Source organism: Numida meleagris, chromosome 11 (genome assembly GCF_002078875.1).
Source record: "Numida meleagris isolate 19003 breed g44 Domestic line chromosome 11, NumMel1.0, whole genome shotgun sequence".
Classification (NCBI taxonomy): domain Eukaryota; kingdom Metazoa; phylum Chordata; class Aves; order Galliformes; family Numididae; genus Numida; species Numida meleagris.
Genome location: NC_034419.1, coordinates 6,536,593 through 6,548,943, shown reverse-complemented (window position 1 = coordinate 6,548,943; position 12,351 = coordinate 6,536,593). Strand labels below are relative to the sequence as shown.

Below are 12,351 nucleotides of genomic sequence, written 5' to 3'. Positions count from 1 at the left end.
AATGTCTAATACAGCACCATCCTTCTGATACAGGTGATCTGTGCAAAATGCTCAGAGTTTAAACCACTTGCAGATAATAGTCGTCACAATCGAGTGTGTAAAGAGTGTTTTCTGCAGCTACCAGTAAGCCCGTGCAGCCCTGGAGTGGAAGCAGTAGGAGAGCAGAAGAAAAGACAAGCTGCAGAGGTATGATGTTTAGCTAAGGAACTTTTGCTGTGCTAGCTTGCCCTTGTTGTGTCTATTACCATTATTACTATTATTGTTATTCAAACGCATGTATTTAAAATGAATCAAATTGTTTGATTACCTTGGTATTTTCCACAGTGACATTTGACCAGCCGGCTTGCAAATTGTACTGAATGTTCATACAAACTGAATTGTTAGTGGGGGTGTTCCCCATAGGGTATTTATCATACAGAGATGCACACAGGCTTTGCAGATAAGCTTTAAGCTTTTGAAGTAACAAAAGATAGGAAAAACTTCTGGCTACTTTTAATTACGATGCGTTTCCAACCTTGAGTTTCTCACAGTAACTGTTGGCAGAATTTGGCAAAATAAGATGTGGGGTCTTTTTGCACTTCTGCCAAAATGTCATCGGAACGCGTTTTTCTTACTTGATCATGTGAAAACATGGGATCCTTTTTGAAAGACTATCGGGATTCACCAAAACATTCTTAACCATACTAGAATGCAGACTGTTTTCTCCAAGGCACAATTTCTGCAAATTCTACTGCATAAGCTGTTGCTTTGCAATTGCTACGGATGTCACCAAGCTTTACACCATGATAGCAGCATCACTTACCTTTATTTTTACAAGATCAAGAAACGTATTGGCAAATGATTTGTTTTCATCTCCCAACAAGTGAACCTTCTCTTACCAACACTTTTTTTTTAGACTACAGGAAGAGGTGTGAGTACCATCACATGCAACACATTTCATGGGTCAACTTGAAGAAAAGATTTTTATTTATTTTACCTTTGAATTACAGTCAGAAGTCACTGCATGCATAAAAGGGGTCATTCATTTCAATTGAAAGTGGACCCACAGAGGCTTATCTTCTGAGAGTGTATCAGATTCTGAAAAGAGCTACCGAAACACCAGGAGATCTTAACTTTGTGAACCATCCTTCCCCTTGATATGCTGACACGTGCTAACCTGGCTTGAATACTGCGTGGAAAATCAGCGAACAGTTGCAACCTATGCTGAAAAACATCAAACTCTGAAAAACCTCTTTCTTGAAGCCTCTCCTTAAAGCCTACCTTTCAGCCTTGTTATACTTCCCCAAGAGAAGCAACCTACATGGAGGAGAGCTAAACTCTGTGCAAGAAATACAAACCTATTGGTGCACATCCAGAACTCTTGCAATGAATGCTTGCTCAAATAAAGCTACCTTGGCCCTAGCCCCCATACTTCCCCGAATGTCCTATTTATTTCCAGGCTACTAAATATCTCAGAGGTCACCGCACTGGTAACAATTACCACCGTGTGCCAAATTGAACTCTGCTCCTCAGATACTTTTTGAGCTTTGTGCCCCCCAGCACACCTAGAATCTCAGAAATACAAATAGAGCTACAAATGCATGTTGCCCTTCCCTAAACTCACATCTCCACAGAGTGTGGAGAAGAGGGAGATGATTCTGGATCCAGAGCTTTACGCCATCTGAAACTTCATGTATACAAAATAGCTGTGTCTACAGATGAAGAGCACTTAATATGCCTCCATATAGTCTGTGGTATCTCACTATACATTTTCCAGTACTGTTTCAGTGGAGCTGTCAGTGAAGCGAAAACCTACACCTACCCAGCAGTGAGCTATGTTAATCTGAAAAGCCAAAAGGCAAACCGGTGAAATGTGACCTATGGCTTTACTTCAGAAAGCAGATTACAGCAGAAAGCTGTAAAAACCCAAGGAGAGGGACTCATTTTTCCTTCATATGCTCAGGCTTCTAGCCTTGTGCTAAGTCTTCAGAGGATCAGGTAAAATGCAAGAAAATACGGATATAAAAAAGAAAGATCAGAGACAGGCTTTTTCTTTGCCTCCTATTTACATGAAACTTTCTTAACAAACCTAATAGCATCTGAAGAGACTGCCACTTTTCAAATGTTATTAGCAGAAATCCTCGGGAGACTTCTCTGCGAAGTCTGATGTGAACAGGAATTTTCTTTTTCTTTGCTTTCTATCAAAAGACAGAAATTTCTTGTTGTTTTTTTTTTTCTCCGTAGAGCTCTTTGATTTGGCTTATGTTTCTGCAGCCATGCACAAGAGCGTCTGTTAATACCAGCGCTGAGAAGATGTAAATGACAGAAACACAAGTATTTATGTACAGTTTTTATTCCAAATTCCAAACATTTCCCCTGTCTCTCCTGCAACAATAATCTAAAACAAGCATGGAGCACTTGGTACACTGCTTCTGAAAGAATGAACCAAATACGTTGTCTACACAGTAATTATAGAATGTAGAGAGGCACCAGCTTTCTTTTTTCTCATTTCTTTCCCAAAATACTCGATTCAGACATGTAAAGTGTGATCACTGCTGTCTGTGCAGTGAAGTGGATTATGAAAGCGGGTAGTGGAAGACCTGCACTCTATAGGGCAGGTTCCAGGCAATAATTATTTCTTATTTCTAGGCTCGTGCTCCTTTACCAGTGATATAGAGCTGTATTCTGTATAGACTTGCAGCAGCACCATCCCTTACATACAAAGGAGACTCACTCATGCTGAGGCACATTTTTCATTAATTTGAAATCACCTCCCAGTCTACTTTGCTAAGCAAGAAACCAGCTGTGTCATCTTAATTGCCATTCTCAATTTACTCGGTAGAAGTGGAATTTAACTTCCTGTCCACTGGGAACAGCAGTTCAGCATCTGCCTCTATTACATGGAATTCTGCTATTTCTTGATGGTATATAATGATGATTAAACTTTGTTTTAGTTATGGTCTGTCCAGCATTTGTCCTTCGGTATTGTTTGACTCTGGAAAACTAAGTATTCTAAATATTTTTACTCTGTAAACATGATAGAAACAGCTCTCTTTTTTTTCTTCATCCAGAAGCAAAGCTTATTAGCACCTGAAAACAGCCTCTTCAGCAGCTACCTCCAGTTCCTTGAAAAAGGGAAGACTTGGTACAAAATGTGGGTGACCATCCCCAAGACTGAACCTCTTGTTCTGTATCTGCAAGGAATTAGCCAGGTAAAGTGTCGTTCTTGAAGGTTATCGTACTGCAAAAATAAGCGCAAGTTTAGCTGAGAAATAGGTCAAAGGATTTGACTTGGTTGTAACAATGGAAATGAACTTGATATTCTGAATTTAGCACAAAGCCTCAGAGATCTCAAATTTCCTTCTTATCTGTAGTTGCTGCTGATACAGTTGTGAGCAAATGCTTAAACTCACAGCTTTTTTAATTTATATTTTTAACAATGAAGGATGAAACAGGGGTAATAACTCTTGTTTTGTTTTCTAGAGGTTTCAGATGGATGTATTCAAAAGTTTTATTATGTTAACATTAGGGAAAGCACTTTACTATAGAATCGACAGAGCTGTGAAGCAGTCCTGAATATCACAATTCAAGTTTTTTTTTTTTTCTGGTTTTATTTTTTTTTCCCCTCATAGTTATGGCTATTCTAGTTCTAGGTTGAGAGCACAGGAATTTGTGGCAATGTAGATGTTCTTCATCCTCAAAGGGAGACTCTTTGGAAAAGCTTGTCATGGCATCATGACTTTATCATTACCTCACATAGTTGCTGTAGGAAGCTTATATATTTTTTTTAAGTGAACTGTTGAAGCTAACTAGCATTTGTGTGTGATAAAAACAAGTAAACTGAAAGACAGATTCAAATCATGCTTCCTTAGCCCTCAAGATGTCAAGTGACAACAGGGACACTAAATCCCCCACATCCATTTTGTATTTGGTATTTGATACATTTATACAGAGCTTTGTTTCATCTTCTGGATGGAATGGAAGAGGGAATGGGGCCCACATTCAGCCTACTACTACCTTGCTGTATTTGTAATGATAGGAGGGGTTTTCTTTTAATTAGCATCACTTTGTATGGATGTAGCTGAGAATGGTCTAAAAACTGAATACTACCAATGATTTTATAAAGATATTTGAAGTAAAGTTTACCATATAGCAAATGTTCAGCAAGAAGTATGTGTTGTCTTTGGAACTGTATTCGTTTTGCTTCTTGTCAGAGAGAACACCTCTGGTTTTGAACAAGTATGCGTAACATTGTAGTGCTCAAGAAGGTGAAAGCTTAAATTTAGAGCCCCAGACAAAGCCCACTTGGCTTCATCTGGAATTCAAACCCTTCACTGGCTAAGCTTCCAGCTTATCCCACAGGCAGCGAGCTGCCTGGTTTCCCGTCCAGTCAACAGGAGATGCTTGACTGAAATTACAAGTTGAAAAGGCAACTCAGTGTTGCCTCAGACAAAACACTAAAACTAATGCAACAAAACCAATCTTTAGATCTTTGTGGAGTCAGTCAGGGGAAACAAAAAAGCTTTAAAAAGCAAAGCAGAGAGAAGAGATTTACTGCTAAACTTTTCAGTTGATGTGAAAATTATGCATCAGCAAAGCACCAGTGCAAGCCCTGTGTCCCATGCAAACTGAGCCAGAATGTCTTTTGCTCCTTGGAGAGCATCAAATATTGATGTGAGGCCTGATGTCAGGGCCTAGAATCAGTGTCCTGACTGCAGCAGACATTAAGATAAATCCTTTCTCAGACCTCTCATGTTTTTCTTGAATACATTAATTCATCCTAACTTACAGACAAGCTTGGGCAAGGAGGGAAGAACAATGAGAGAGAGATTTAAGCTGTTTGGTCTTCCTCACCCAGGAACAGTGTATGACATCTAAAAGTGACTGGAACTAGAAGTTGCAGGAAAGCAGCAGCTATTACATGGTATGACCTAGAAAGAGAATTTCTCCTAGTGCTCAGCTGATTGTCTCAAGACAGCCTAAGTAATAACCCAAGGGATGTAAAACAGTTATATTTAGCACAAGCAGAAAGATGCTTAGTCCCCCAGACCCTCTTCTGCCAGTCATGCAAAGCCACGGTTGAAAGCTGGAGGAAATTCTGTGCTTCATATGCTGTATTCTTTGCTCTATGTCCTGCCAAATTTGATCTTGAGCCTCTTCTGATATTATTAGTAAGATCCCATATTTTGGGGGAAGGGGTGCCTTTGTCATTTGGTTGTCGATTTTATGATGGTTGAATATAGTGGATTGTGTCCTCAGCTCTTTCCGATGTGAGATATATCACCTGATAGAACAGCAGGAAAGCATACAGGACAAGGTTAATCTGTTTTACATTCAACAACCAAGCCTGGATTTACTATCAGACATCAGCAGTACAGGCTGAGACTATAAACAACATCAATGAGTCCTTTCTTCAAAGGACTGCTGTTCCCATTCATGTACTTTCTTCAGCTTCCCTTCAGCGTCCAACCAAAGGGAAAAAAGTTATGAAGTGAAACCTTAATATTAACCTAATGTTCTTGCTAGTTCGAATTTATGCAAAATGCATGAGAATTGCAGCCCCCCAAAAGAGGTACCTTTTGGAAGTAATACTGCCAACAATGGTATTAAAAGTCTTGAAACACAGATCAAGTGAAGCATGACCATAGGAGCATTTGTGAAAGTTGTGGGATTATCTTAAAAAAAAGAAAGTTGCCTCTTGGGAAGGAGGAATAAACCTAACACGGTCTGGAACTCCTGGTACGTTAATGGTGGCCCTGAGAGCACACATGCTGCAGAAGGGATTTCATGCAAATAGCAGAATGACTCTCAGGCTTTAAAATAGCAAGAGCTATGTTCTTTTGCTTTATACACTTGCTCCAAGAGAACGAATTAATCTCCCGGGTGTTCACAGTTTAAGTTTTGTACAAGGCTTTATGCATGAGGATAAAATTCACAGTTTATTTAGGTATGGAAATCATACCAATTTTATCTGTCCTCAGACCGAGGCTGGATTTGTGCAGCTGTTCGTCTTGTTTATCCAAGTAGAATTACAGGAGTTTGCTTGTAAGCAAAACCCACCTCAAGCATAAGGATGACTGGTTTTACTGAAATTAGGCTCTTTCCACAGATCCTGACTGGAGCTTCTCATTCTGCTCCCATTGCCATGTAAAATGGACAGCTGGCTCCAGAGCACTGACACTTACTTGTATGCCATTGAGAAATGCAGAGTTAAGGAAGCACAGCTAGCTAGAGAAGTAATTAATTTTGGAGAAATACAGAGCAGGAAACTGGCATAGCCGGATGCTTGATCCAAGTGAAAATGATGCTTTATAACTCCCTCAGAAAAATCTTGTGTTTGTCATGTAAATGTGGTTTACTCCTAGAGAATGAGGGAGTATCTGATTTTGGTAGAGTTTGGGGTTAATAAATAGAGATTTGTTTGTGGCTCGTTTGTTGACCTTGTTGAAGCTTTAATTGGTTCTGCACAAAACAAAGCCTGTCCTTTTCTTGCAGTTCTGCAGAGCTTTATGTCTTGGTCTGTGATCCAGTCAGAAGAATCTTTTGCTGACTTGTGCAAGTTTCAGATTAGGTCATAAGTGGGCAAGGAGTGGAGCTGAGGTAGAAACCAAAGGGATTTCCTATGCCTGCTTGAAAGCAGAAAAGATCAATGAGAGTGTGCCTCCACTGGGCAGCTGTTGCTCTGTGTATTTGTGTAAGAGGGCTCATGCAATGTGAAGGGATGTGTAGGCAGAGATGTCTGCATTGAGGGTGCTTGGAACAGACCTTCCCACAGGAAGGAACTGAACAGCGTGTCTTCTGGTGTTGTAATAACTGTAATAGCACAGTAAATTAACTCTGCTGTAAGTACCTAAATAAATAAGCTGTTATTATTATGCTGTTTAGAGTCGGGATGAATGCACAATGCATATGATTACTGGTGTTATTAAATCTCTTGTAGATTTTTGTGCAGAAAATCTCAGCAAAATGATTTAAATCTACCCCAAAGGAAGCTTTCCTTTGCGCTTTGATGCAAGCTTGATCTGATGAAATACTGATACCATGCAACCCTAGTATGTTCTGTACAGAAATATTTAAAAAGAATTCAAGCAGCCATATCCACTAGGCTCTTAAAATGGAATATGACATTTATCTCTGGGAAGATCCAGCAGAAGGCCTCTAAATCCCACTTACATGTTCATTATAGGGCTAGGATTCCTTGTGGGTTCAGAATAGCCCCTGAGACTCCAGGTTGGAGCAGAAGGGCTCAGTGGCAGAAGAAATCCAGAGATGTTCACAGTCCGGCAAAGAGTTTGGACTTTGATGTGTGATGTGACTGTAGAGGCTGAGTGCTTCGCCTTTTATCTGATAATGGTGCACTTCTAGGAAATTATTCAAATCCCTTCCTTGAGGATCAGGCAGGTACACAGAAAGTCAAGCACATCATATTAAGGAAAGGCCAAAGGCAGTCTGTTTAATTTGTGTCTGCGCGTACTGGGGAGGTGTAACATGTACCTTTCAAACATCAGTTTGCTCTTGTGCTGCACTTCTTGGATACAAATGATGTAATTTTTTACTGTCGTGGGTAAATTCTAATTTTCCATATGACAAGGCTTAGTGTCTATTTCATAAAACTTAAGTACAGGATCTGCAGAGTAGACGTGGTGGAACTTGCTTGTGCTCTTGTGCATTTTGTGTCCTCTGTGTTGTCCTGTACTGTCTTGCTTTAGCTGAGTCTGGTCTAGATCTGCTCAGTGTGTGCCTGTTCTGAGTTCTGAATATGCCGGGCCTAGAAACTGTATGCTAAGAAGAAACACAGTGAGTTACACTTAGAAGAGGAACTGAATTCTTCAGTGTTAGACATGAAGCTGCCTTAAGTCTCCTTGGGTAATGCTTGGTCTTCAAGCATATGGCCCTGACATTTTTGTGTAACAATAAGAAATAGTAGATAAATAAATTAGGAAGCCTGTATTAATTTAATAGATCTTGTACGTGCATTTTTCACTGTCTTCTTTTTGCCCCTTTGGTTAATGTCTTTGTTTGCATTGATGTGAGCAGTTGTGAGACATGCATTACTTTAGCCTAGGTGTTAGAAATACAGATTTTTAATTGCTATTGTTCTCAGGGCTTTGGCTCCCTTATAGATGTACTAAGTCATCTGTATTCAGTATGGGAAGACAGGAGGATGTTGTCAGCTCTGATGCAGACATTGAACTTGAGCAGGCTGCGACGCACGTATCTGCAGGAAGACAACGTCCCCTTACAGATGCTTGGTATCTGTCTGGTTTGGACTTCAGTTTTGGGGCCTAACATTGAAAGTGCTGGCATCATGTGAAACAAGCTGCCTGCTCTCTACCTGCGTACAGCTTAGCAGAGGAGTTGCTTTATGCTCAGGATGTGACTGTTAGAGAGCTTTATTGCTGCCTACATCTGCGGGTGAATCTGGCTTTTAAAGGATGGCACAAGATCTGAGCTTTGACTTTCCTTTGCAACCCTGAAAGGGATCATAAATAACCCAAGACCTTCTGAGGAGATTTGCCAATTGATTTAAAATTTGAAATTCTCTTTTATTTCCAAGTCTCCTCCCTGGTAGTTGTCTTTGTGGCTCTCAGTGCCCAGCTCTGTGTATTTGTCATCCTTTAACCAAACTTTCAAATGCCCCATGGCTACGTGCAGCTATCTGGAGCTGGGCATGATTGCCTGCACCTAATGAAATGGTTTTCAGTAAAAGAAAACGCGTAGGTTATGTAGAGTTACATGAAAATCCCCAATAATCACACTGCTGGACTTATTGCAAAAGGGAATCTGTTGAATAAGATTAATAATAAAAAACTGATAAGTCATTCCCTTTTGTTGTTTCTAGTTAAACAGTCTCTCCTCTGAGCTGTTGTCTGAGCTCCAGTATTGAACCAGGAGCAGAATGCCTGTGCACTCATGTGTTCATTTAAGTGTGTGTGTGTGTGTGAGGGTTTGTGTGCATGCCCCTGAGAGGCTGCAGAGAGCTGCTCTGTGCTGGGCTCCTGGTGGCACTTGGCTCAGTGCTAGCAGCACAGCAGCACCACTCGCACTGAGGCTTGCGGGGAGGGTGAGCACGAGCCTGCTGGCTGTGCTGTGGTTTTAGGGGGGTTCTTCAAATAGAGTTTGGTGCAGGAATTTTATGTTTTCCCTTTCCTCTTCTTTTAGGATGGACGGGGTCCACGTCCCATTCCTCTGCCGGGATACGAAGTCAGTTTTCCAGGTTCTGGTGAAAAGTTTGAAGTGAAGCATGTTTTTAAGCTCTGCCAGTCCCAGCAAACTATCTATTTCAGTGCAGAAGATGAAGAGCTGCAGCTGAAATGGATGGAAATTCTCGCTAAAGCAGCCAAAGGGGAAACTGAAGATACAGCTGAAGGGCTCAGCAACCCGTAGAGCAAGTTCCATTTAGTTTCTTTTGTACATGCTATAAACCATCACTTGAATTTGGTATTCATGGCACTTTGAAATCTGTATGGCTTTATATTTTCATGTGTCTGCATAGGAAATTCAGTGGTTTCTCTCCTTTTATTGTACATTTCTCACGTACAGTAGTTATCTGGCATATATTATGTTAATGGAAAAGGTAGTTGTAGTTGGTGGTGGTGTTGATGCTGGTTTAAAAAAAAAAAAGGCAAGGAGAAAAGCATTAATTTTATCAAAGGTAATGGAAAACCATTGGTCTCTTGTTTTCCTAAATGTATATTTTCCAGTCCTTTTGATTGCTGTTCAGTGCAGGATGTGTATAGTCTGTGATTAGTTCTATAAATGCTGCCTCTTAAGTTAAATGTTGTAAAGGCTTGTGCTGGCCACTGACATTCCGTTCGCTGTCCTTTCCCTCCTGGTAAAAGGTCTTTGTGAAGTGTGAGCAACGTACTGAATATTTTCTTTTGCTAAAACTTTGTCTCTGCTATTTTGAGATGACCTGTTCACAAGACAAATACTGTAGAAGGGACTTCTAAAAATGACTGCAAAACTGTGCAGGGAAGAACATTAAGAAGCCTCATTGATTTTAAGCATTTATAATATTGTTTTGTTTTCTTTTGAAACCAATACCTTCCTTCCTTCTCTTTGAACCCATTTTAATGTAAGTGAACAAATGTTTTATACTGCCAACTGGGATATGATCAATAAACAAGAACGTTTTTAGTACACACAGTACAAAAAGGTGACTTTTTTATTGCTGTACTGGTTAATTTAAAAGTGCCCTACGATTTATTTATATATTTTGTAAATAATGTTTCATAAGTATTTTAAGAATTATTAAAAGATCTGAGCTAATTAACAGGATTTAGTGCTTAGAATAAGACATATTTGTATGAACTGAATTTGTAATTTAATTTTCCTGTTCGCTTGTATTTGTCTAATTTTCAAACTTAAGTGCTTATCTATTTAAATAAAAATTCTTGCAGTTAACTCCTGAGCCAGATCTCCAAGGCACAGCAAGCTTTAGGTCGGCATTTAATATAGGTTAAAAAGAGGGGGGAAAAAAAAAAAAGGAATGTCTGTTCCTAGTGGTAGCAAGCATGTAGTTCTGATAAAAATGAAATAAAATCTGTCACAGTACTGTAATTTTTAAATGGTTTGGCTTAACTTTTGTTTTCTCTTCAGCCTTCTGCATTTTGTGATATTGGTAGAAAGAAAGAGCTGCTCCATACAGCCAGAACTTGTTAGAATTGCTGAAAATCACTGATCTCCATCAGTGAGTATATTTCTTACCTATAGAAAAGGATTTGGTTGTGTGTGGGCTTTTTGTTTTGTTTTAAACGTAGATATAATAAATTACTTTCCTGAAGTCTGTGATGCTAACAAATTAGAAGTTACGTATTTAATTAGCTGCTGGTTAAATATCATATGGTTTGCATCTTCTCTGTCCTCTGTACCTCCTCCTCTCCAATCAGTTAGTGTGAAAAATCTTCCTTGCAAGGTGATTTTTATGGTATAGGTTATGAAAAGGAATTATTTCCAGTGTGTGTTATTTTCCCCCCCCAAAGCTTCCTGCCTGAATGTGATGATTTGGGGTGCTTGCCTTGAAAATTTACTGATTTTGTAATCTTGGTGTATTTTTTTCTTTTACCCTTCCCCTTGCTTTGTTCCTCCTTTGTTACTGAGAGAGAAATAGGAGAGAAGAGTGGTAAAGCAAAACAAAAGGAATAAATCCCTCATTTTCCAGTTTTATTAACCAAAAATAAGCCTTGTTAGCACACATTTTTGCAGTTTTTTCCACAGGATCACCATTTTGTTCCTTTTTTTTTTTTTTTTTTACAAGTAACTTTAAGTATGTCAAAACACACATCTAAGTATTACCTGTACCTCACTTCACCTTCTGCCAAAGACATTCTTTTTTAAAAAGTTGTAAAAATGATTTATAGTCTGCTTGGAATGATACCACATCAGCAGGCATCTGAGCCGTGGTTCTTGTGCAGTAGCTTCATTTCATTTCCAGCCCCTCTCTCTATTTACAGGGGAAATGGCAAGGCCCCTGCCTGGGCAGTCTCCACTGTATGACTGAGCCCTGCACCCATCAAAAGCTTTTGTAGGTTAAAGCTGGTAATGAAACCTTGTCTGGAGAACTGATGCGAGTCCACTGCAGATCCCAAAGCTCTGCTCCTTTTTGATATAGCATGAAAACACTCAGCCTAGAGTCTAAAATGAAACAGGTAGTGGTGTTAGAGGTCAGGATCTCATTCCTTCAGCCGTGGTCAGCAGAGTGGCCTTTGTCCAAATCTGTGATACTTATCCAGCAGGCTTTTTCCAAAGCCCAGTTGAGTTCCCAGTGAAGCTGACAGAACAGTCTCTGTGGACTACAGTGGGAGTTACATTGTATTCAGATACAATGAGCTAACCCCACTCCTTTTTGAGGCAGTGTAGCAGAAATGCTAAGCCACAGCTTGAACTAGTGATGGAGCACCTGGTGGGAAGGCAGGGCCAACCCAGGGGAGCCCAGGTGTATGCAACGCAATGCACCTGAGTGATGGGAAGGGGGGGGAGCCAGGATCCACCCCTTCCCAGACCTCATTTAAGGGTTGGCAGTGGAAGCAGGGGTATCTTACTGCAGATCCCTGCCTACTGGAGGCCTTCCGAAGGTAAGCAGTTTTTCTTCCTTCATTTCTGTGTCCATGACTGCAGCATTTGGGTTTGTCCTCGTGTGCGGCAGCCTAGGATTGTGCCACCCTGCTACTATCACTGTACTTTCCATCACGGGCACGGTTTAGACTTTGGATTGTCCTTTCTTTTCTTGAGACGTGTGTGAGTTGTTCATACAAATAAATTCAGTGATATGAAGGTTGAGATCATGATGAATTTTTCAAAGCGTGAGTGCGTATCTTCTAAGAATGCAAGGAGCTACCACTTCAGAGCTCCTTGAATCCTGGGCAGCTT

At 40.2% G+C, this 12,351-nt stretch overlaps 1 protein-coding gene across 8 annotated transcripts in view; it reads left to right on the top strand.

The window, feature by feature from the left end:
• Window positions 1-10,542, top strand: part of FGD3 (FYVE, RhoGEF and PH domain containing 3) — a 101,906-nt gene extending 91,364 nt beyond the window's left edge. For all 8 annotated transcript variants that reach the window (XM_021409281.1, XM_021409278.1, XM_021409283.1 and 5 more), the window contains 3 exons: window positions 34-186; window positions 3,051-3,191; window positions 9,142-10,542. In XM_021409281.1, coding sequence (XP_021264956.1) covers window positions 34-186; window positions 3,051-3,191; window positions 9,142-9,366 — 519 coding nt within the window. In that variant the 3' untranslated portion in view covers window positions 9,367-10,542. The remainder of the gene's footprint in view (window positions 1-33; window positions 187-3,050; window positions 3,192-9,141) is intronic.